Source organism: Sebastes fasciatus, chromosome 3 (assembly GCF_043250625.1).
Source record: "Sebastes fasciatus isolate fSebFas1 chromosome 3, fSebFas1.pri, whole genome shotgun sequence".
In the NCBI taxonomy this organism is placed as follows: Eukaryota; Metazoa; Chordata; class Actinopteri; order Perciformes; family Sebastidae; genus Sebastes; species Sebastes fasciatus.
Window position 1 is genome coordinate 19,838,425 of NC_133797.1, and position 26,802 is coordinate 19,865,226.

At 40.7% G+C, this 26,802-nt stretch overlaps 1 protein-coding gene across 2 annotated transcripts in view; it reads left to right on the forward strand.

The window, feature by feature from the left end:
• Positions 1–26,802, forward strand: part of fhip1aa (FHF complex subunit HOOK interacting protein 1Aa) — a 35,264-nt gene that overhangs the window by 278 nt on the left and 8,184 nt on the right. For both annotated transcript variants that reach the window (XM_074629462.1, XM_074629463.1), the window contains 8 exons: positions 12,350–12,410; positions 14,590–14,810; positions 20,343–21,023; positions 23,143–23,301; positions 23,437–23,523; positions 23,991–24,158; positions 25,819–25,898; positions 26,108–26,310. In XM_074629462.1, coding sequence (XP_074485563.1) covers positions 14,703–14,810; positions 20,343–21,023; positions 23,143–23,301; positions 23,437–23,523; positions 23,991–24,158; positions 25,819–25,898; positions 26,108–26,310 — 1,486 coding nt within the window. In that variant the 5' untranslated portion in view covers positions 12,350–12,410; positions 14,590–14,702. The remainder of the gene's footprint in view (positions 1–12,349; positions 12,411–14,589; positions 14,811–20,342; positions 21,024–23,142; positions 23,302–23,436; positions 23,524–23,990; positions 24,159–25,818; positions 25,899–26,107; positions 26,311–26,802) is intronic.

Below are 26,802 nucleotides of genomic sequence, written 5' to 3' on the forward strand. Positions count from 1 at the left end.
GAAAGAAAGAAAGAAAGAAAGACAACTCTTATAGTCTGGTTTACAGCTGTAGCTTTGTTTCACCTGTTAAAGTACAACATGTCTGGTGTTGTTGGACCATGTGTGTCTGTGATTGACATGTGCTGCTGGTTATCAGGGTTGGGTTTCTCTCTAGCAGCAGCAGCAGGGAAACCAGAGGTCTCTGCTGGGTTTACTGGGGTATTACCAGTAAACAAACAAAACACAATTAGTTTTTTTCATCCTTGTAATTGTAATTGTAATTTCCCATCCTTGTTTCATCCTGTTTATCTTGGTCTCTGTCTGTGGATGTGTGTGATTTTGGCGTCTGCTCTGTTGACCTGTTTTTATTCTGCCTCTATGTCTGTAGAGCATTTGGTCAGCTCATGTTGTTATAATAAATTTGACTTGACTTGACTTGACTAAAGTGAAAACTCTGCTGTTCTTCACTGTTGTGTCCTCACCATAGAGACCAAAAGTAGACCCACCCTAACTCTTAAAATCACAGTTTGTGCAACCTCAGCCAATAAGCCAGTCACTGTTTAATAACATGTTTTCAATATCTGGTTTCATAATCTTGCAGAAACCTGCAGTGCTGGCAGTAGTCATTCCTCGTAAAAAACATATTGTATCCACGTGTTGTTGTTGTTGTTGTTGTTGTTATTGTCAGCTCTTGTCAGGCAAAGTTATTTACAGCCACATACTGTAGAAGAAGTCTGAAGTGCATGCCTTTACCTGTCCTGATTCTCCTGCTGCTCCTGTAATGAGCTTTTGAACTCAGGTATCCACTGTGAATGCAGCCGGTGTTGAGTTACACAGCAAACAGCATTAATGTTTCATGGCTGGCTGTGTTGTGTGAGTGTCATTCCTGTATGGGTGTCCTCTTCTCACCTGCTAAATCAATGTGATCCACAGTCAGCTGATGTAAACAGGCTGTTTTTTTGGGGGAGAAAAGATGTCAAACATGACTGAGTAAAACTGTGGTGTTGTTCAGGTTTCTCTCTCTTTCTGTTGAGGAATAGTCAGAGGAGCTACTTCATCTTGTGTCTGTATTATTTAGCTGCAGCAACATGGTTATTTTTCCACCTGTTTGTTTGTGTGTTTTTAAGTTATAGCTGGATATTTCAAAAGCCAGATAAATTAGTTTTTAGGGCTGCGGCTAACAATAATTTTCATTATTGACCAATCAGTAATGATTTTCTCAATTAAGCAGTTAATTTTGTCTATAAAGTGGCAGCAAATAGTGAAAAACACCATTCAAATTGTTTATTTTGGTCCAGTGAACTGTCCAAAACCTAAATGTATTTAGCCCTCTTTCATATGAGACACAGACAAGCACCAAATCCTCACATTTGACAAGTTTGAACCAGAGAAATGTTGGCATTTCTTTGCCTGAAAAATTACAAAACAACCAATCGATTATCAGAATAGTTACATTTTTATATCAGTGGACTAAAATTTAGTTCTCTTTAAATTTAGTTGAACAGCGGGCATTTTTCTGGAAACTAGGGCTGCACAATATTGAAAAAAATACCACGTTGCAATTATTTTGACTGATATTCCAATTGAGATATGAATTGCAATATTAGAGGGAAATGACAATCTTACATAATTCTTTTCATTTTCATTGAAAACCATCTGAATATGATTATGGTGTGATTTCTGCGGGGATCTGTACAAAACAAAGATGTTTTCTTAAGTCTGTAGAATATGATGTCTAGGCCAGGACATCTCTTTAGTTCAACAATATTTATTTTAAAATGGTATTTTGACACACATTTTGCCTTTAACAAATATTGAGATTTAAAAATTGCAGTAGGCCATATTGCGATTCGAATAAAATTTGTATTAATTTTGCAGCCCTATCTTGAACGCACTTGAATGATATAAACCTAGCAAAAGTATCCCATGATTATTGCCTGTTATTATAAAAGAGTACATTTGGTAGTCAGTGGATGGAGTTTAGTTCACTCCATGGAGATGGTTCAGTTGTGATCACGTGACCTGTATGGACTTTTTTTTGGGTCATGGTCACTTTCACATCCCCTGCCTACAGCTATCACGTGACTGAAACTCCATACTTCGAACCATCTCCATCTCCTCCTGTTTGTTCTTTAATTTGAGAACAGATGTCATCCACTAACGTCTGCATGCCATCATCTAATGTGGCTGCTGTGGTCTTAAAACAGCTCTTCATGTGGATGCCCTTTAAAAGCCCAGTGTAGCACACTACCAGTGGCTGTTTTCGGCACTCTGCTGGGCTGCTCTCAGGAAGTTGGAAGGGATGTAAATATATCTCAGGGTTTCTCAGCAGATGCCGTCATAAAGGATGTGAAATTATGAGGTTTTCATGATTGTAGGGAAGCAGTTTAGTGTGATTTCATCATTTTGTTTAACAAAGCTGCACTTATTCAGGACTGTTTCATAGAGAGATATACTGTATCTGATGCTGTCTAAATGTGTACTGTCTGATCTCTGTTGTTCATAATTGGTTACATGCTGCGGGTCTCTGGCTGCCTCTTAATCAGTTCCACTCCAGAGACTACAGCAAAAAATGTAAATCTCTACAAAGTTTCCCATATTTTCATAACGGCGTCCTAGACAGGTTGAACATCAATACTGACAGGCAGCAGAGACTGCAAGTGAAGTTTAAGCTTTATGTTACAAGTTTGTGAAGAATGAGAGGAATGTGTGGCTAATCAGTAATCTGTGTGATTACGAGTGATGTTCAGAGGGGACTCGAATCTCATAAAGTGGGAAATCCGTTTGATTAACTTCAGTTTTCAGACCTGCAGCCAAGACGTTCACACACAGGATCTCTGTGAGTCTCCATCGCAGCATGCCAGACTGTGAATAATGGTCATACTAATGTGATTAGATGTATAGATTCAGGTCACAAGTTTGTGACTGCGATCGGATTTGCTTCACCTTGCTCGTTGCTGCCTATACTGAACACAATGTTACTGATGGTTTGAAAGTTAACTAGTGCTTTATTGTTATTATTGAAAGAAATGATGCCAAAGGGACAGTTTTTTTTTGTAAGTTAGTGAGTTAAATACAGGATACATTTGGCAGAACTTGTGGGAAATGTAGGTGGAACATGTGCTGCAGTCACCATACCAGCAGGTGTGTGTGAACCTGTTTCCCACCACAGACAGAGCCAGCTCAGCTTTGTCCCGTGTTTGGGATTAGCCCTACCTTCCTCGCTCGTGGCCCCACACTGACCCTGAGAAGTAACAGACAACATGACAGCTATGTGGCGATAGCGACTGGCAGTATTTCTTAACGGCTCAAACTATAATAAATGGTCACCATCACCTTTTATTTAACCCTTTTTTTTCATTAAAAGAATAGTTTTCTTTCCGAGAGTTAGACGTGGTGGGTTGATTATCACTCTCATGTCTGTGTTGATAGTATGAAGCTCGCTTGGTACTCTTTAAAGGTGCTTAATTTGAAATTCAGAGCATTAATATCACAGCAAACAACTATGTGCTATGTAAAGATATAGAGGAGTAATGTCTACCTGAGCAGAGTATGAAGTTGCTCTCCCTCTGTGTGTGTTGTAGGCTAGCTAATCTGAGTTTCTCAGTCCCAGTGTGTGTGCCCCACTGGCTAGCTAATCGCCGCCGCTGTGCACCGCACTTATGTGGCGGTTACAGCTGATAACGCCATCCCGACTGGCGCCGTTAGCTACGAGCTGCTGGCTCATACATCGCCATGTTGATAGCTGTGTTGAAGCACTCGATATACTCTGAATTTCGAATTTAGCACCTTCAAGGCCTGACAGCAACTCCAAAGCTCACTAATTCATATCTCATTTATTTAATCCATACACAAATAGAAATGCAAACAAGACAAGTTGTGGTTTTAGGGGGGAGATAAATGCTGTAGCTTTTTCTTAGCGTTCAAAAGACATGTGTAGAGACTTCCTGGAATCAGAAAGATTGTCAGTTTTTACATTATTGTTTGTGTACGGATTAAACAAATTAGACGTGTTAAAGAGCAAGTTTTGGACGTGTTGGTAGGCATATTTTTTTTATCCTTGGAGAGAGCCAGGCTATCTGTTCTCCCCATGATCCTTAGCCTATGCTGGGTTAAGCTAACAACGTTCAGGCTTTAGCCCCTTACCAAACATGCAGACACCAGAATGGTCTATTCTGTTATTTTGTTAGAGTACATATCGGCCCATTTTGTTGACTAGCCTGTGTTCCAGTTTAGCACAAAGAATTACCCTCTTTCCCCCGGCGAACTCTCTGTGGTGTCTTTTAAAAAGCTTCTCTTTAGAGTGAAAGGAATAGTAGGCGAACTGAATCAGGTTGAACCACTTCTGTTGTCTAAGAATGACCTGGAACGAAGGCACACATTATGCTTATGAAAGCCTGCAGGTTGTCCTATAGAAAAGCCACGGACATAAAGTAAAACATTATTGTGCATGAGGTGTAAGCGGCCAGTGATTACTACTTTTACAACGAGCCACCAGCATATACATTAGTTTGCATCTCTTTTGCCTTGAAAATGTATGAGAGAAAAAGGTCATCATATAGGAGAAGCGTGAAGCCACGTGAAGGCGAAACTAAACTTTTTCTCTCCTTAACTGCCTTAATAGAGTGAAAACAGAAAAAAAACAGGTTATCCACACTCAAACTAATATTTGACGCAGATGAGCCCGGCAGGCATTTTTGTTATGCGCTGCATTTCTTCTAAAAACAAACTCCTTTTTGGAGTTAGCTGTGTATCCATAGCTTTTTGAACCCTCTTTTCATCCAGTCGGCTAATAACTTGAGTGCAGTGCCGCAGCTTGCTCTCATCATCTCTCTGATAAACATCTCTGAACTTCCCAGACATGCTCCATCTTCCACATGCAAACATGGCTTCCTCTCTTTATCAACAAGTGAGACGTGATGCAAACGAGTTGTAGAGGAAGCAGCAGGAGCAGGAGTAGAGATAGGATATACCAACACTAAACACATTCTTATCACTGAAAGACGCCTATTGTAGCGTGGGGATGGGCTGAATACCAACATGAGAGAAGGAATGATGTCACCAGCCCACATTGTGTTCATACAATGTGGTAATTTAGCCTGTGATGGTAAGACAGAAACTTAAGGAAACATGTGTTGTGACATGTTATTTAAAGAAAACAGAAACCATTTGTAACATTTGGGTTATGAAAATTTGGGAGGGTTATAATGATACAAAGAGAAATTCTGTTTGTGTCCCGTGCGTTAAGTTTCACGTTACAATCAGCTGTTCGTTCGTGTCCCGTGTTCACAACGTTCAGTTTTTTTTTCACTTTACAAACGTAGTAGTTTTAATCCCAACCATGTTGGTTTTTCCCCAAACCTAACTAAGTGGTTTTGTTGCCTAAACCCAAGAAAGTGTTTCTGTTTAAATCACAACGTTTTACTGTTTACTGCAACCGAAAAGTGATGCCGAGGGCTCTGACAAAGCCTCAGTGTGTGACGAGTTGGGATGAGAACATATTGTTCGTGTTCTGCGGTCCTTCACCGTGTTATCCAACGTAACATCTAGCTCCCTGGGTGGTGAAGAACAATCTGTACACATACACACCCATAATGTACGTGCACATGCATTGACTCGTATGCATACACACAGGTGAGGTATGCCATCCCACTTAGCCAACATCAGTAGCAGGAACTGTCTCACATATTCCCGTCTACAGTAAAAAAAACTCTCTTTCAGGAGTGTTGCAGCATGTGAAGCTGGCCACATATCTCTGATCTTAACATTGAGGCATGAGGGCTCTTTTATCCTCTTGTTGGCGTCTTTAAGTCTTTATCTACTTCTTTTATTGAGCTCAGTTTTTGGAACGGTGTATTTTTCCCCTCTGAGTGTTTGGTACTGCTGTTACCTCCTCCTCTTCCTCCTCTTCTTCCAGCTTCACTAAGCACCTGCGTGTGTGTTTGAACATGTTAATGAAAATATCTTCTTGTGATCAGTGAGCACTATGGTACCAGCAGCCGGTTTGTTTCTGAAACCAGTTTGGAGAATGGATACAACAGCCAACACCCTGTTAGCCTTCATGTGCATGTGAAAATCCACAGTCAGGCAACATGGAGCAGCGCTGCTTACATAATCACAGTCTTATCTCATAATCTATTTAGAGTCATTATTCAGCACCTGTTGGGCTTGTGTTGTGTTGTGTTGTGTTTGTAGGAAAATTATGATTCATGTATGATAGAATTAAGTTCATTGGAGACTTTTTTTTTATTGTTTTTTATCCCCGTTGTAAACAGAAGATACTCAAATTGTTACATGTTTTTTAACCATATGTTACATGTAAAAATAATAACATGTAGACTTTATGTATATGGCAAAAGCAGTACATACAATTATTTATATATAAACAAATATATATTGTATAATAACTACCCCCCTCCCCCCGCTAAACAAACTAACAAACAAAAAACACAGTCTTCATGGTAAAATGCAAAATAAGGAGTGATACAAATTTGTATTATTGGGCCATCAAAACAGCAGAATTAAAATAATAATACAAAAATAATAATAAAAGTAATTGGAGACTTATTTTATCAATATAATGCATGTGAAATTCCAACTTCGATCCACTTCTTTTAACAGTAGGTCCACAAAAAACAAAAAACAAAAAAATATGAATTCTTCATTTTAACAGTAAAAATGACAATAATTAAATGTCTATTTGTTTAAGATATCTTTGCATCCATTTTAGATTTGTAATTTTTTCTGAACATGAGTTAGTCTGTCTCTCCTGAAGATAAATGGTCCAACACGGTGGTCACTGAGGGGAATAATGGAGACATAGATAAGAAAATAAATGGCCTTCTTCCTTCCTGCTGTGTTGTTGATTGGATGAGGATGAGGAGGGTGAAGACTATAAATTATCAGACCAGGCACTCTCTGTCCCTTCAATGGCTTCACCTGTAGCCCTTAAATATTTCATCAGCTACTATCACTTTAATGGGCCTGTCCGTTACTGGGTTGCCATGGCGCCCACCGGGAGACTAAATTATATAATAAGGCTAGACTTTTCTTCTGTCTGCCGGAGGTTACAGTATCTAGCACCCAGTGGTGGAATGTAACTAAGTACATTTACTCAAGCACTGTACTTAAGTACAATTTTGAGGTATTTGTTATTTACTTGAGTATTTCCATTTTATGCTACTTTATATTTCTACTCCTCTACATCTCAGAGGGAAATATTGTACTTTTTAATCCACTACATTTATTTGATAACTTAAGTTACTTTGCAGATTTAGGTTATTAATACAAAATATAAATCAACCAATGTATTATGATGTATTATGATATATTAAGCAACCAAGCAGTATATAAAGTAGGGCTGTCAAAGTTAATGCGATAATAACGCGTTACTGCAAATTCGTTTTAACGCCACAATTTTAAACAGATAAAAAATGTGTGATTAATTTGCCATTAATCGCAATTAAATATTTTAATCGATTGACAACCCTAACATAAAGTAATTGAAATTAGCTCCACCTTTACCAGCTGCAACATCAAAGCATCACTGATTATATGCTATATGACTATAAAATGTGCCCTTCTGCATAATGAATACTTTTACTTTTGGTACTTTAAGGTTATTTTATACCTTTGGTACGTTTGTACTTTTAGTTAAGTAAGAGTTTGAATGCAGGGCTTTTTCTTATAACTGAGTACTTTTACTTAAGTAAAATGTCAGAATACTTCTTCCACCACTGCTAGCACCTTACACAAAAGTTTAGAAAAGAATTGTAGTGAAAAGTGTTTTTGTATATCTACTCTACTAGGTTTAAAACTCCTGTTTAGCAAGAAAACTGATCTTCATTCTGAGTAAAGGGTGTGTCCTGCTGCCTCTAAGCTATTTGCCCAAACCACGCCTGTGTGTTTGAAAACCTCTGGGATGGCAGAAAGCTCACAATACCAGAAACCAGATCAGAAAAAACTGACAAAACCCCTCGAGGCGAGCATTTCTCTCTCATTTTTTTACACTGTTTGCTCCTCTCAGCCTCGGGCTTTATCTCTTCTTTTCATCCTGGCGAAGCACCGAGGTGCAACACAACAACCAAGCCCATGTTCTCTCTTTGTCATCATGTTTACCTTGGGAGTGAGGACACGAACATTGTGAAACCATTCTCACAGAACAGAATGAAATATCCAGCTTTATCTGTGTAGTGATAATGAATAACCGATGCAATCATTTGCAGTTGGCAATGAGGGAAAGGCATGACATGTTTTAGCAAAAATGGATTGTTTGTATCAACTCCTGGCTATTATCTAATTCCCTGAAAGAGGAAGAATGCAAGTTTAAGGCACTTCCTCATTGGCTTCAATTTTCAGACCTGGAGGTAGCCCACAAGCTAATACCCACAGGAACAAATGGAGGCGTCGAATAGGAAGTAATACTTCAAATACACGTCACCTACAAAACTAAAAAGCAGTACAAAAAACTGAGTTTAAAACTGTCGGTGTGACTGAATACTTGGCTTGTAAGACCTTCAATCAACATCAAAGAATAAATCAAAGAGTGAAAAACAAGTCAAAAGAAGAAAAGAGGAATATAATCAGTGTGTCAAAGCTTGTTGTTCAGATAAATAACATAGCAACACTGTTGTAGTGTGTAATGTACTTTCTCTAATTACATTCCCCCTGATTTGATTTGTCAGCTTTCCTTCAGTGAGCCAATATGACTGAAAATATGCTCAACATCAACATGTTTAGGAAAGAATTAATGAATTATTACTGAATTGCACTCTTTGAATGACGTTTACATTGTGTGTTTCTCAAAACCTTGACCCCGAATGTCCTCATGTTGGAAAGGATTAGAGTACATACAGTAGTGTGTTGTTTATAACTGCGTCTGCATTGAGGGAAATCCCAGCCTGGATTCGTCTGCTCTGTTGATCGTGTCTCTAGCTGTGGAGACGTGGAAGCGACAAATATGTGTAATTATCAAATTGCCATAATTGGATAATTGGAAATTAGGAGAATCCAGCGAGGCTTGTGCGTTGCAATGAGACCGTTACGCCGGGAGTTTGAGACTGTAAATAGACAAATATACAGTACTCTGTCAGATTCACACACACACACATGCACGGAAGATGTATTTTTAACAACCTATATTTTAGCATGTGCTCTGCTTGTCCCATTTCTGGCTCTACTGTATGTCAGGTTATTTTGAGCAAGTAGAGCAGTGTCTTCTGGGTAACTGGGCTCTCCCTCTGTGTGACAAGATGACAGCAGGTACTGTAAATGAGAGCACTATGTAGGTCAGGACTGTCATTAATAGGCCCTCTACTAAAAAAGCATATTTTACTATTTAACAAGCGGCGGTCTTTGTTGCGTATTTCACTTCCTCATTGGATTGTTCAGAGTATTATGAGATGCAGGTACTCAGTCTTAGTTGTTGTGTAATGAGTTGGTAAATCCAAGTATTGACCTTTTTGGCTCATAGTTAAAAGCAGAAACTTTATGCCAGTGTATTGTTGTCTGAGAGGAGCTAATCACTGCTTACATCAGGCTAATCTTGCGGGCTGTTCAGTGGCGCACACACAGAAACAAACCCTCCATACTGAACATTTTTGACATTAACCTGTCAGCATCTATAACCCACAAGAGAGCAGGACCAGCACTGAGACAGCTGAAAACTAATTGGAGAGGCTGATAAACAGGTGAAAGTGAGTCTGACCAGTCTGCAGCAAGCAAGAGGAAGTACACGGCCACAGAATATCAGGCTACACTTCCTGGAAAAATGTTTCAATACCATTTAAATAAAGAGCCCCATTCTGCCTTTCCTGGATTTCTGCTTCTCCAGGTCAAAAAGGGCTCAGCAGGAGATCATATTTCCCTGCTAATATGTTACCAAATTACTCATTAACTCAGTATGCTAATGTTTGTCTATCACTGTTAGCATTACCAGTGACTTTAGCCCAACCACACAGGATTTATAATCCAATAATATTTTGATAATTTGTTATATGTTATGTTATATAATATGTTATACTGTATTTCAGGTTGGTCTCATACATTGTTAGGTAGTTATACCTAAACCTGAAAAATAATGCACTGTAATTTGTTTATATCCCATGAAATCAATTTGTGTGAACAGGAACTATAAAGAGCGACAAACGCCGTGTAGGGAGGGTAAAAACCCCCCAGATTTTTCGCCCAGGAGGCTGGCGGTCATGAAACCAGAAGTCAACGTTGATTTATTTGTCACGTACCTTATGTACTTAAGTACTGCCACTTCCGTAGATATTTTAACCCAAACCACAATCTTTTCCTAAACCTAACCAAGTAGTTTTATTGCCTAAACCTAAGGAAGTTGATTCCTGTGAAGACAGAAGTATATTTTTAAAAGACTGTATGCATGTAACGAACGGAAATGAACACGTTGCTGGACATTTGAAGGAAAACAAACAAAAAAAAAAGGAATAACTTTTTCGTAAGAAGTCATCATACAAACCGAATATGTTGTATATTTCCTAATACTAAAAGAACAAAAAACAAAGTTGTGCGTTATGTAAAATGTTTAACCATTCTTGATATCAGTTTTTCCCTGCTGACATACAGTAGGACGTGTGATTGCACAGGACCGTTATCGCTCCAGTTACAAAAGATAAAAACAATTGCAACCATTCTGTCATCTTTTTTAAAGCCTTAAATTAGGGCTGTGTATTGGCAAGAATCTGGCAATACGATGCGTATCATGTATACAGGGGCAACAATTCAATATATTGCGATACTGTAAGTAAGACAATATATTGCAATATATTATTAAAACTGTCATAGTATAAAGAACACACCACCATATGAGTAAAAAAAAAAAAGGTCACTATGTGAAATGGCTACTATAGGGATTAACATCATTACACATGAATACAATTCATGTGCAGCTCATTGGATCCACAAGAGTCTTAGCTTTACAGTGAAACCCAATATATGTAATTCTAAGAATATTTAAGGACCCCAGTATGCAGAGATATTCTATTTTAGAATATGTGAAAACAACACATTTGTACTGCATGCAAAAAACTGCATATGATTATCATAAAGTGGGTATGTCTGTAAAGGGGAGACTCGTGGGAACCCATTGAACCCATTTTCATTTTGGAGCGTTATTAAGCCTCCTTCACGACACATAAAGTATGACATGGTTGGTACCGATGGATTCCTTAGGTTTTTATGATGCCAGTACTCACAGTACTTCACTGAGCCCGCTACAACCTCCGAAAGACAGAGTAGCAGCCGGGTTTTTAAGAGGTTAATTAAAAATCTATACAGCGTTTTGGAGAATCGATATGGTATCGCAAAACATAATATTGCGATACTCATGTGTATTGATATTTTCTTACAACCTTAAAGAGGATAATTAAGTTTTGTTTCTGGCTGCTGTATCACAAGGTTGGAGGTTACATTTCTGAGCTCCTGCTGTTCGCATGTCAAAGTGTCCTGAACAAGACAGTGAACTTAAAATTGCAAGAATGTTTGCAGATAAAAAAATGTCTCTGTGAGTTAAATTGAATCTACAGTACAACCCCATGGGTGACTTCTCTACATATACTGTATGTCTATGTACTGTGCTGTTGGAGGGGGAAACTGCAAGTGTGAGTTCATCGAGAGGCACAAAACCAGCCTGCGAAACAATAAATGAGTGTTTGATGACTCAATCACCCACACACACAAATCTCCATCTGTCTCCCTCTCACCCTCTCTGTTTACACGACATCACGCTTTAATGAAAGATTGCATGTTTTCCAAGAAACCCACATATTTAGATTCTCACCAAAACATCAACTGCAGAGAGTTAATGTGGTCAACGTTTTATTGTACATATTTATTGTATTGATTAAATAAAAAACTAGATTTTGAGAGTTTCTGAGGTTGCTGCGTCATGTGACACGATTCCCACGATGGCTTGGTGTAACTGCTGGAGAGGGCAGTTGTAATGTTGGTGAGGAACAGGCCTCTCGTGGCGGAGAAGGATGCCAATTACATCACAACACTAATTGGAAGGGACAATAGTGTTATTGTCCCACGATGGAGGGATCACGAGGATCTGATATTGATGTTGAAGTCCTCCACGATTGGTTTGTTCTGTACTTTTTATGCATGTCATTTTTCTTGTACCTCCTCCTTTTCTGGAGACTTTCTCTCACCATGTTTTTCCTTTTTTACTCCCTCCCCCTCCTGCGCTCCCCTCCCTGTAACCTCCCTCTCCATCTCTGTCCAAGTGGCGTTCGGAGAAGCTTACTCATGTCCAGTCACTTCCCACCATGCCTGGCCTCTCGCACGGACACTCACTTCCTGCTCCTCTTTTTGACATATCTTCTTTTTTTGTGTGTGACAACAGGACAAGAATGAGGTCTTCGTCTGTTTAGTGACCCGTCCCCGTTAAAGATGGTTCAGCAAAGGTAAGAAACCACACAAACACACACACACACAGTCTGACACACTCGCCACGCTGCTTTTACATTCCTTCTCAGTTATCCAACCAGCCGGCACTCTCCTCTAACTGAAAGCAGATGGTGAAAGAAAGTTTGACTGTGTTATGCCTGAACTCGGTGGTTGGTGGGGATGTTTCAGTGGTACTGGGGCAAAGTGGATTCAAAAGAAGGGGGCGAGCTGTGATTGGTTGAGAGGCACGTTGAGGGGCGGGAGTTAGAGGCTCTGATGTGGTGTTGTGGCATGCAGCTGCTGCGTGTTTTACAGTTGATCCCCTGTGGTGACCATATGATCCTGTATTGTGCTTAACTTTGTCCTGACGTTGTGTTAGTGCTCTGAGACACAGGCTTCAACCATATCATGTCCTTTATAGCCATGCTAGCGGCATGGCTCCAGCTCCAACAGAGCTGTTGGCATGCTATAAATACTAACATGCTATGTTAAGATGGTGAACATGGTTATCGTTACCTGCTAAACATCAGGATGTTAACACTCATCGTGAGCATGCTGGCAATACTGACAGTGCAATGTAAAGATGGTGAACAGGATACAAATTTGGTGCCTTCAAATGAAACTCGTGAGCTCATATTTACAACATGGAAAGTCGTGCACACGATATGCTTGGCGTTCAAGTGGTTAAGTCGTGAGAACACCGCTGCTGAGCAACGACAATATTAACGTTACTGTCGGCGTCTCTAGAAGCCACAGAGGCTAACAATTTAGCAATTTAGCAAGTGGGTAACATAATGCAGGAAATGCAAAGGCATAATGACAAAGGAAAAAGATGAGGCCGTTTGGAATATCAACATTTTCCTCAGACCTATTATAAAATTATGAAGAGAAACAATATCCAACTAAAATGACAGTATATTAACTTATTTATGCACTGTAAATAATAACTTCCAAGGCCTCCGCCATTTCTGACAACGTCAACAAACACGTCACAACTCGCGAACTCTGAGCTTTCAGAAACTTTCCTCTTCCAAGGTCGTGAATACGACATGAGAGGGGCGTTCATATGGGCTCAACTTGTAAACACAACCCCATTTGAAGACACCAATTATAACTGCTAAACATCAGGATACTCACACTGTCATTGTGAGCATGTAAGCATGCTATCCCTACTAACATGCTATGGTAAGATGGTGAACAGGATAAACATTATAACCGCTAAACATCAGAATGTTAAATTTGAGCATGTTAGCATGCTGACTTTGTCAAAGCATGGCTGTGCCAAAGTAGCCTACAGCCTCACAGAGCTGTTAGCAGGCCAGTAGACTCTGGTTGGAGAGATTATGGGTAAGATCCCCTTGAACATGGCTGTGATTTTCATATACATGTGACATCAAATTCTAATGATAGTCATTGCAAACATTCACTGTCTGCATGCAGAGGAAACACGGACAGATAAGGCGACATCCTTCCTCTTGAAGTGCAGGCGTGTACTTTGTACAGTAGCAGAGAACTTGATGTTTCTCACATTATCCTGTTTGAAAAAGCCCTACTCTGTCTTGTTTTAGCAGAGTCAATCTTTCCAGTAATGTGCTCTCCAAGAGAAACAACAAAATTGCTTCCTTTCTGGGGGAAAAAGTGGGCATCTTCCAAATTTCCATGGTGCCAATGTGAGTGTTGGAACTGATCTGCAAAACTGCCTTCGGGCTATTTTCAACAAAAATCAAATATACTTTTTTTATACAAACAAGCAATGCAGACCTCACTTGCCTAAATATGTTGTCTTTCCCCTCCCCTAACTCCCCACATTCAGCCAGCGGTGTTCACACCCCGTCGCCGTTCGCCTCCTGATGTCAAAAAATGTTTCTGTAATGAGAGCGATGCAGGAATCCACTTTTGGCATCTGAGGTAGTCCAAAAGCAATTTGACAGCTCAGTCCGAAGTCCAGAGTGCGGCTCTCTGAGCCAAAGTCGAGCGAGATGTGCCTCTCTTCTACTGAGTCATCTGACTTTGCCTGTTATTGTTCTCTTTCCTGCATGCCTGTCATAGCTGCTGTCTGGCTATGCAGAGGGAGGAGAGAAATGCAATCACCCGTCACATCAGTGCATCTGCGCTGCTATTTTATGAACTTTTTGTGGCTCTGTGTTTTAAAGATGTCTGCTTGTGTGTGTGTTTTTTCTTCTTCTGCATCTTCAGGTCCTCTGTGATTATGCTTCGTCCTGTGGTTATGGTTGCACCCAGTAAGCAGTCAGGAATGTCCTCCTTCTCCTGCCTATGACATGGTTTAACCAACGTATGATCTGGTCACCATGATGGCCTCCATGGTTGCCAATGGAAACCCAGATGGGCAGTCTCTGGTCTTGAAAGGGGTGGATCCAGAGACCTGCATGATTGTGTTCAAGAACCACTGGGCCCAGGTAAATGCTATATCAAGATTCACACAGCTTTAGGGGACATATCATGAAAAAACTCACTTTATTTCAGTGCTTGTGCTCATACATTTGGGTATCTAGAGTGTCTACCAACCCACAAACTGTGAAATAAAACAACCTAGTCAGTTTTTTTGTGGGCTGCTTAGATCAGAAAACGTGATTCAACAAGCCATTCAGATTCAGCTCCCCTTCACACGTCACATGCAGGCTCATTAAGAATACACCGCCCACGGTTTGAGAAATACCTTTTTAAAGGTGCACCACATTTATTTCGCAAGCCAATCAGAGCAGGCGCTAAAAGAGAGCATTTCAGACAGAGGGCGAATGCAGGTATATTCAGACAGACAGTATCAGTGTTAATTGCGCCAGCGACCCTTTTTTCCATGACTAAGACGAGTCGGTGCCGATATCAAACATGCAATATCGTTGACGAGAAAAGACAAGACTAAAATGTAGATAAACGTAATGTAAATAATAACTTTACCAAAATCTCTCTTTATTTTTGTCACCTTCCACCATCTCTTCCCCTCTCACACCTCAATCCTGACAATTGTGCTACCATAATGCATAGAGTTGGCGGTTTGTGGGTCGTTTCGGGTCGGGTGGTTGATTAACACATATTTTTACATGTTGGGTGGGTGGATTGGCTCTCATAACGGACCAGTGAGGTGCTACTGAATTGTGCATCATTAATGAGCGCAGTCAGGAGGACTTTAAACTAACTGCAAAGCTGCATTCTTAATCATTAACCTGTGATTTTAATCAGATAATGATAAGATACAATTTTATGTGAAATAAGTTTGACTAAAATGACAGAAATGTGGATAATCTGATGACTAAACTGGCTATGGAGAGACGGTTTATCTGATAGTCTTTGTGTAATTCAATGAGACGAAATTGCATTTTTTTTACAAAGCATGTAAACATGTTTTAGTAGAAACCCAAAATACAAGTATGCACCTGAAAATGAGCATACTATGTCTCCTTTTAAAGGAATAGTTTGACATTTCATACACTTATTTCCATCTTTTTGCAGAGTTAGACGAGAACACGACTTAAGTTATGACCGAAATAACACAACTAATCCTTACAAGCTTATCTGGTGACAAATTTAATAAAAGCCCAGTGGAATTCAGCTTAATTTAGCTGCGAGCACCACTAAGGGTCAGACCCCACACTGACAACTACTAACGTCAACATTAAAGCTGCTGACACTTAGTTACCAACAGACTTTTCTAACCTCTCAGCGTCTGGCCAGTGTCACTCTGTACAACGTTTGTTGGTCTCAGTGTGGGAGGAGTAGAGGTCTTGCAGGCTGCCAGGACCCACAGGGCTGAACAGGGACGCATGCTGCTGCCAATATTCCACTGGCCATAAGTGCACTGCAGTTTAGTGTTGCTGGGACGGCACTGGAGCCAGTGAGGTAGAAGTAAAGTAGAATTTGTGCAGAGTTTGACCCCAGAAGGCGGTTTTCACATTCATCCGCTGAAGGAGGAACGTTTTTTTAAAGGAACAGTGTGCAACATTTCGGGGATCTATTTGCAGAAATGTAATATAACATTAATAACTATGTTTTCATTAGTGTATAATCACCTGAGACTAAGAATTTTTTTGCTTAGAATGAGCTCTTCATATCTACATAGGGAGCAGGTCTTCTTCACAGAGTCCGCCATGTGGCTCCGCCATGATTCTGCAGTAGCCCAGAACGAACAAACCAAACACTGGCTCTAGAGAGAGCCTTTCACATTTTTACGTTACCTGAAGGCCACGGTAGTTCTCCGACATGCTTGTGAAACTGCGGTAACGTGAGCCGCAGACGCAGAGTGCTAAACTGTGGTACTGCCAGCCGCCATCTGACTTCCGTTGTTCCTAAAGTGGTGTTATTATGTAGGTGAACGGTGTTAACACGGTTTTGCACTCGGCAGCTTACATTACCGCAGTCTTGGAAAGGGAGTAGTGAGCGGAGGGGTACTCAGTTGGTTGCAATCTGCGACCACACCACTAGATGTCACCAAACCTACGCACTGTACCTTTAAACATGTGTACATACAAGCATGATTTTGTAATATCACCATGCATATTGGAACACTCAAATTCACTTAAATGTGAATATTTTCTGGTTTCTTTACTTCTCTATGACAGTAAACTGAATATCTTTCAGTTGTGGACAAAACAAGACATTTGAGGACGTCATCTTGGGCTTTGAGAAACACTGATCCACATGTTTCACCATTTCCTGACATTTTATAGACCAAACATCTATCAAAAAAATAATCAACAGATTAATCGTCAGTGAAAATAATCGTTAGTTGCAGCCCTACTCCAGTGATGTGCATTGTGTTGGATGCCTCTGTTTATGCGGTTGGTGAATTCAGATTGACGTGGAAGAACTGTGTTGTCAGCGAGCTTATTGTTTTGAATACAAACCTGTTATAGTAGGTCGCCAAGTTTAGCAGGCTTGACATATCAGTCCAGACCAGTGACAGACATGGCACTGAACATAACCATTGTAGTTTGTTTCTGACACATGTATTACGTTTTCTTCACAGAATCACATATTCCTTCACTAGTCCCAGCCTGACTGTGAACAGGAAAAAATCCCCGTTCCAGATTAAAGCTTGTTTTGCTTTAGGCAAACTGGCAGCACAATTTCACTCCTGCAGAGTCTTATTTCCATGCTTGGCTAATCTGTAGCCTGATAAGAGTGCTCTTGACTTTGGTTTCAGTTCGGAAAACCTTGAAATCTGAGTAACACGTCGTAAGTAATATTGGCCTTGTCCCTCTGTAAGAAGCTCTGCCTGTTTCATTGGCAGATTAGGTTCATGTTCATTTGCTGTGTCTTATCTGGCGCTCTGCAGGCCTCACAGAGCTCATTGTGTTTGTTGTGACATGCAAAGTGATCGGCCTGTTGCCGTGGCCGTCAGCAATCTTTAACCCTAGACAGTGAAGAGCCATAGTGACGAGGAACAAACTGTCTGTACGCAAGAGTTACTGACTCCCTGCATTCGTGGTTAATGACACGTGACCCCTAATAAATCACTTTATCAATGTGTTTCTGTTTAGTGACGTGTGCAGTTTATGTGGAGAAACACTCCCATCCAGTGTACATTTACGAACATCTTCAGAGTTTCAGTGAAATTAGCTTTGTCCCTGCTCCCATCAGTCAGGTGCTTTCTGCTGGTTACAATAACATCTGTCAGCTGAATTAAAAGCACAGATGTTAAGCGTGAAAAATAATTGTTTCATCCCAATTTAATCTCCAGAATAATATTTGGGATTCTTTTCGCAGTGTTGACACCTTTTTTAAAATGGTCAATTCAGAACCTGGATCTGACACCGCATATGTCATCTTGTATTAATAAGATTCACTCATCTGGGCCTGTGTTACTGTATAAACTGAGTAATGTTAAAACTCCAGCAGCTCTAAGAAAAGACACCTGCATCAGCAAATTTAGCAGTGATCTATGTAAAAGTAGAAAGGTACTTTGAACAAATTGATGTATTGCTACAACTTCTAAGAAGCTCCCAGATGTGGCCTGTTACGATTAAATATGAAACAAATAATATTCTAACATAGCTTTTATTTTGAAGGTTAGATCCCTGCTACTACAAATGTTATTCTGACCCATGGAACCAAAAATTCATGCTTGTTGGCAGCTGCTTTGCAAATAATACACATACTCCAGGCATCATAGTTTGACACACCTTAACCTCGTCTGCAACTGACCTTCATAGTGCATTCTTGCCAATCCTCCCGAGACTCACATTTTTCATTGCCCTCTCCCGGATTTCTCCCGGGGTCACAATTCTCCCATATGTCTCCCAATTTATGACACATTTTCACACTTTTTTTCCTTTTCTATATCTTAACCTGTTTCTGGCATTGTACAGCGTGTATAAGCCCTACTGTTTCAACCCAGACGACAACAGAGCTACACCAAAATTTGGCTTTGCTCGACGCAGTGAAAAGCTGTCGTGGCGCGGCGCTTACCATTACAAATAATGGGTTTCAGAGCGCAGTGGTGCCGTTGTTGTGTTTTGTCTGAAATGGCCTTCATTGAGTGAGAGATGGAGAGCGAAATGGAGACTACGTAGGACCCCAAGAACCCCCTGCTTTGGTTTAGAAATCCTCCATATTTTTGAGGTCTCAAGGTTGGCAAGTATGATAGTGTAAGTATTAATCAGAATTCTCCATATGTCCAGGAAGTAATATCCTTAAATGATTATCAAACCTGCCCCCTTCCTGTCATTATAGTAATGGCTGGAGAGCCTGAACTGGACTGAGCCCACTGGGCCAGGCCCAGGCCCCATCGGGCTCAGACGGGGATTACAAACTCTGCTCTCTTGTTTCCATCGGCCTTGCCCAGCTCTCTCTTGTGCACAGCCAGTTATTGTCATGGCAGCAGTGGCAGGCCGGGGACACTGGCTCCATTATTGTGACTCTGGTTTCTACGCAGCCGACACACAAGGGAGGGAATGGATACACAAAGGACTGTTTCACTACGTGCTACCAAACTGAGTTTATCTGTGCTGTGCTGCCGGTCGATTCACACCCCATTATTGTTGATAATTAACCTGTCAGGAAGAAGGGAATGATTTTACTTTAACATGGTGTACAAGCACTGTCGATAGAAATACGATTTAAAACTGCTATAAAAAAAAGAAATTTGTGCCATAGGTCTATCATCCGTAGTTTAGCACAGATACTTAACATTATGTGAGTGGAAATGCTTACAATCCTCTTTGTCAGCATAAATGGAAACTGATTCTGTGCTTTTAGCGCTTTTTAAATCCCAGCGATCAATTTGCTTCTTCCTTGGATTTCGTTGATTGAGTTTCTATCAATCTTCACTTTGTGTTCTCCAAAACGGTGGCCTTCAGTCTAGGGCTGCAACCAACGATTATGATTTTCTCAATTAATTGATTAGTTGTTTGGTCTATAAAATGTCAGAAAATGGTGAAAAATGACGATCAGTTTTTCCCAAAGCCCAAGATGATGTCCTCAAATGTCTTGTTTTGTCCACAACTCAAATATATTAAGTTTACTGTCATAGAGGAGTAAAGAAACCAGAAAATATTCACATTTAAGAAGCTTAAATCAGAGAATTAACATGTTTGATATTTAGAAGTCTGTTTGTGGATGTTTTTATCTATAAATATGGGTGTGGTTTCTTCTTTTTCACACACATTGACCTGACAAAGATCCAAGCAGGATTGAAACGTAGTCAATAAAAATATTGTGGCATGGAGTAGTGTGTAGGCGTTACCTTTTTCTTTACTGACTTTTTTTTAAAAACCTTCCACCTTAATCGTCCTTATATCGTAATGCTTTATTTTATTAAATCTAATTCTACAAGCTATGGCTTTGTCTCTATTTGTAGTTATGATTGCCACAGCGTAATAACGTATTACTTTGCAAAGTTTGCTGCAAAAGCTGTTCTTCTTGTGTTAAAATCAAATGATATATGGTTATAATGTGTTCAGTTTAAGTAATATTCCTCTTGTGTCTTACTGTAGGTGGTGAAGATCCTAGAGAAGCATGATCCCCTACGCGGCAGCTCCACTCTGCCCTCCCTGAGTGTCATCAACCTCAACGCCGGCTCCAGTGGCGGCCCTCGTTTCGGCCCTGTCCCCGGAGACGAGGCGAACGCGGTGCAGAACTATGTGGAGCACATGCTTTTCCTGCTGATGGAGGAGGACAGCGGCCAGGCCGGCGCCATGGGCCCCATCCTGGAGTTTGTAGTGATGGAGAACGTGATGGAGCGCCTCTTCGTGTGGAGCCTACGCAGGGAGTTCACCGACGACATGAAGCTGGAGCAGCTGAAGATGTACGAGATGCTGGTGGGCCAGGCGCGCCAGCCCCTGCTGCATCACAAACCCATCCTGCGTCCGCTCATGATGCTGCTGTCGTCCTGTTCGGGCACGGCGGCGGCGCGGGTCGAAGCCGAGCTGGTGCTGCTGCTCCACCAGCTGTGCTGCGTTCTGGCGAAGGACCCTTCAATTCTGGAGCTGTTCTTCCACACCAGCGAGGATCAAGGAGCCACCAACTTCCTCATCTTCTCCCTGCTCATCCCCTTCATCCACAGGGAGGGCACGGTGGGCCAGCAAGCCAGAGACGCACTGCTGCTCATTATGTCGCTGTCTGCTGAGAACGAGCGAGTGGCCAAACACATCGCAGAGAATACCTACTTCTGTCCGGTCAGTCTAAAGTGATGAATTACCTTTCCTTCTCTTTTTCTCTGGCCTTCATTCACTTGGTGGTTTATGGTATCTGACTCAGTCCTTCTGTTTTTAATTTTCCCAACTAATCAACCTTTCTGTATGAGGAATTGTGCACACGTCTTATCTGACAGCCGCTCTAAAATCCCAGATTTTTTTCTGTGACCTCATAATCAGGCAAAAATGATATGCAGATGAATTCATGAAGCCACTTGAAGCGAGGTTAAACCATCTCATTGAATGTTACAAATGTCTGGCATTCATAAGATTATGGCACGGTTGCAAGCTAATCCCATGTAAATAATGCCTTTTACCCGCAGCTGCAGACATCGCAATGAGAAATGGCTTTTGATGCGATGCCAGTGAAACAACTGGAGTCTGAATGTAATTGGTTCCACTGGCAGGCTACAAGGATAATCCTATAGAGGATGTAAACATCAATGCAGCACTAATGATGCACTCATCTGCGGTGCTGTAGACTCTGTTGTTTTTTGAAATCCTATAAATACTTAAAATTACACCTCTAAGAAAAAGCAGAAATCATATTAATACTGCCTGTTTGTTATGTCTGCTGACATTAATGCATTAATTAGTGACCTAATTACCATATCCTGCTGATTGTGAAAGGAAAGGCAGTAAAACTCTTTGCTGCTCAAATATTTATAGAGCTGACCTGTAGGAGGTATATGTATGTATGCTGTCTTGCTGTGCGAGGAGGAGGCTGATATGTAGGCTGCGGCAGTGCATCTGCATTACATTATCAAAATGGAAAAGAAGAAATGATTTAAAGTATTTTGCATTGTAGTGAGCAGTAAAACAACATTATAAATCTGTTGTGTGACGCCGAAAGTAAAACTGACAGCCAAAGATATATCATTTATGCCATATACCGCCTCATTAATGTTTAATGAGCCCATAATATTCCCTCTGTAATCACTTTATGTCAGATTATTTTGCATAAGGCTCTATATATCACATGATGCTAGGTTTGCAGCACAGTTTGTTTTTTCTACAGTAACCTACAGCTAAAATCTTTTTCACTGTATATTTTTGCTGTGGAGGCAAACAACTGGATAGCATTATATTGAGAAAATAAAATGGCGTTCTAAAAAACACCTTTATGCCAAACCATTTTGACAAACTTAAAATCCATCTTCCTGGATAGACAGAAGCTCTGTAGTTAGGGTACTGGTTTTCAACCACGCTAGCAGCTACGTGAGGCTGTACTTAGGCACAGCTGTAGCCAAATTTCAGCTAAATGCTAATGTCAGCATGCTACCATGCTCACAGCGACAGGGTTAACATCCCACTCCTTATGTAGATATAAACTAGGGCTGTCAAAGATGACGCAATAATAATGTGTTAACGCAAATTTGTTTTAATGCCACTAATTTCTTTAACGCGTTAATGCATCAATCTTTCGGAGGTTGAAGCAGGCTAGAGTGAATATACTGCTATCATTTTAAACTAGAAAACCTAAGGAATCCATTGGTATTAAATAACGCTCCAAAATGACGCTCAATTTTTTCAAGGAAAAACTGACATGGCGATTTTCAAAGGGGTCCCTTGACCTTTGACCTCAAGATATGTGAATGAAAATGGGTTCTATGGGTACTCACAAGTCTCCCCTTTACAGACATGCCCACTTTATGATAATCACATGCAGTTTGGGGCAAGTCATAGTCAAGTCAGCACACTGACACACTGACAGCTGTTGTTGCCTGTTGGGCTGCAGTTTGCCATGTTATGATTTGAGCATATTTTTTATGCTAAATGCAGTACCTGTGAGGGTTTCTAGACAATATTTGTCATTGTTTTGTGTTAACTGATTTCCAATAATAAATATATACATACATTTGCATAAAGCAAACATATTTTCCCACTCCCATATTAATAAGAGTATTAAATACTTGAAAAATCTCCCTTTAAGGTACATTTTGAACAGATAAAAAAATGTGCGATTAATTTGCGATTAATTATGTTCACCATTTTATCATGTTAGCATGCTAACATGATAATCCGTAATAATCAGCTATCGACTTTATCTAGATTCCTGTAACATCTTATTTGATGTTGCCGGCTCTCTCTGTGTCCTCAGGTTCTGGCCACAGGGCTGAGCGGCCTGTACTCATCTCTGCCCACCAAGCTGGAGTTTCCCAATGAGGAGTGGCACTGCCTGCACAAAGAGGACTGGCTCCAGATGCCGTCCCTCGTCCAGTTTCTCAACTCGCTGGAGTTCTGCAACGCCGTCATTCAGGTGAAAACATGTGATGACTGGCTGTTGCTTTTCACACGAGGCTCTGCCGCATTAAAAATGTATTCACACGCGGTAAATGACCTGCAACCTTCTGCTTGACTGCACTCTTGACACTTGACATGTGACTGTTCCCAGGTGGCCAACCCTGATATCAGAGACCAGCTTGTTAGCTACATCTACAACGGGTTCCTTGTGCCTGTCCTAGCACCAGCTCTCCACAAGGTCGGTACTCTCACCTCCAAGTATACAATCAGTAACTAAACTTATTATTGAGGATTGCATTTCTACCGATCACCAAATTACAGAAGGTGGAAAATCACGTGACGCACTTCAAAATACAATGTGTGTGTCTGGATGAGACTTGAATAAAAGGAAGACCAATATATTTGGGAAATTTGAGAGTGTAATTAATACAGCGGGGAGGGTGATAAGAGTTACACATGTCAAATTAAAGGAATAGTTCGACATTTTTGGAAAGAGATAGTTAGATGAGAAGCTGGATACCACTCTCATATCTATTTAATTTCCTTTATTTGTTTATTGATAAGGATAGAGCTTGTTAATGAACATCAGTATAAAATACAAGATAGACTATTTTAAACAGATTCTTCTTTGGCATGATGTTTTTATTTGTTACTCTCAAATACAAACTCTTGACTTACTGACTAATGATTTCTACCTCTGTGAAGCTGACCCTGGAGGAGGTGATGACCACCACAGCATACCTCGACCTCTTCCTGAGGACTGCGTCTGAGCCGGCTCTGCTGCAGACGTTCCTCTCCTTCATCCTCCTCCACCGACACGAGAACGTCCACATTTTAGATACTCTAGTCAGCCGCATCAACACGCCCTTCCAGGTACAGGATGAAACCAACGAACTGCCAACATCACTGATGTTTTGTCTGAAAAACACACACTCACTGCACTCAAATACAGCATGACTCATGTTTAATAACTCCAGAAAACGGCCCCAGAGGCAGTTTCGGACCCATTGTGAAAGTTAATATCAGATTGTTGCCATGGTGATGCTCAGTTGCAGTGACATATCTTGTTAGCAAAGCAACGGATATGAGCATTTTAAAACAGTCTCTCTATGTAGGAGCATCTTGTTTAAATCGTTAACATGAATAAGTCATGTGTTCTTTACATTGCTGTTTGGCTGTGTAAATGACTCGGGGAGATCCCTCCCGTGTTTGCTAACAGTCAGTGACAACTCAGTGAAAAATAAGAAAACATGTTTGCTTTTCACATTTTTGACCTTGAGCCAAATTAAACATTGACTAACATGCAAATATTACAATGCTGTTTTAGCCTTTGACTTAAGGAAAAACATACACACAAATATAATTTAAAGAGGACCTATTATGCTCATTTTCAGGTGCTACTTGTATTTTGGGTTTCTACTAGAACATGTTTACGCGCTTTAATGTTTAAGAAACGCTTTATTTTTCTCCTACCGGCTGTGCTGCAGCACTTCTTTTCACCTTCTGTCAGCTGGCCCACTGTTGTGATTGGTCAACCGAACTAAACTCTTCTAACTCTTGGAACTCTGCTCCAGCTCCGCTCACTAGCTTTGCCTAGTGTTACTTGGTGACATCACGACGTTATGGAAGAAAAGGCAGGACTTCAAGCAAGGCATTTCAGGCAGTTTAGGAGAAGTGTGGGGGAAAGTAACTCCCTTTGGGCTTTGTGACTTTGCAGACCGTTTACATTTACAACACACTAAAGGAAAGGACAAAAGCATAATTGGTCCTCTTTAAAACGTTTTATTTTACAAAAAACTCTCAACCCTCGACCTTCTCTAGGCTAATCAAGCAAAATTTACTTTTACTACTACTGATAAAATCCCCAGAATGGCTCTATTTTACATTAATATATAAGCTATGCTAGCGCCCTGGCTCTGTGGGTGACAATGAAATATTTCAGCCGCAGCTGCACTTTGTTTACTTGTTGTTATTAGCAAATGTTAACATGCTGACACACTCAACTAAGATGGCGAACATGGTGAACATTGTACCATTGTGAGCATGTTAGCTTAAAAATAATCCACAGATTATTTAGCAATAAAAATAATGATTATTTGCAGCCAAATTCTACTAACAAGATGAAAAGTCTACAGCCATGCTTGCTGCTCTGTGTGGCTGTACTTAGGCACAGCGCTGCTTTGAGCTAAATGCTTAGATCAGCATGCAGTGTCCATTATTCTATAAATTAATCAATTCATTGTTTAGTCTTTAAAATGTCTAGTGAAAATGTCCATCACAATTTCCCAGACCCTGTTGTGACATCTTCAAACTGCTTGATTTACAAAGATGTATAAAATAGCAAATTCTCACATTTGAGAAGCCAGTGAATATTTGCCAATTTTGCTTTAAAAATGACTTAATTGATTGATTATCAAAATTGTTGTTGATTTAATTTTTGTTTCCCGACTAATTGACCGACGTTTCAGCTGTAGTATAAAAATCCTTAGTTGTTGTAATGTGTTTGATTGTGTCTTTCTATTCAACTGTGCAGTTGGGCACTGTGTCACTGGCACTTTTCCGCACTCTCATCGGCTTATACTGTGAAGATGTGATGCTGCAGCTCGTATTGAGGTAAGTAGCACACACACACACACACACACACACACACACACACTGACTTATCCCAGTTATGAAGCATGGTACATCTAATTGGTTTATGACATGATGAGCTTTTACTTTCTACCTCCCACCGTGCAGACTTGTGTTACCATCTGTCTGCCCCCCTCCTACGACCACCCGTTGGTTTTCCTAACAGGATTCGTTCCCATCTGCCTCCCCAGGTACCTGATCCCCTGTAATCACATGATGTTGAGTCAGAGACGTGTCGTGGGGGAGAGGGACTGCTACTCTGTGTCAGCAGCCAAGATCCTGGCATTAACACCGTCCTGCTGCTCTCCTGATCACAGCCCCCCACCTCTACGACAGCTGGACTCCATCCTCTTTTCTAAGGGGGCAGAGACTCCCAGCAACACCAGCGCCACGGGTAAGAAGGGCTATATTAAAGGAACAGTTTGTCTGGTCTATTATTAGCTTATTTTTGCCATTTTGGACATCCTTTCAGTGGGTTATGATAATATTGTACTCCCCAAAGCTCAGATCTAGAAACAGGGAGACGTTGCTATGATGAAGTCTGATGAGTCTGAAGATCATACCGGTTGTAAACAAGCCACTTTATTTGGAGGTAAAATGGATGGGAATGGTGGCAAAAAATACAAAAAGAAGACCCAAGTTTTGATAAACTAGAATTATCCCTTACAACACTGCTTCCCAACCTGGGGGTCCTGACCCCCACTAGGGGTCGGCAGAGCTTCACAGGGGGTCACAAAGCCTTCTTGGTTTTAAGGGATGTAAGGTCCAATCCCAATGTCCACAGTCAGACTCACAGACTTTGAGGCGCATTTTTGCAAATTCGTCAGGGTTTAGGGCTGTCCTACTGTCGTCAAGTCCTTAAGGGCTCTGTCAGACATTTAGATTT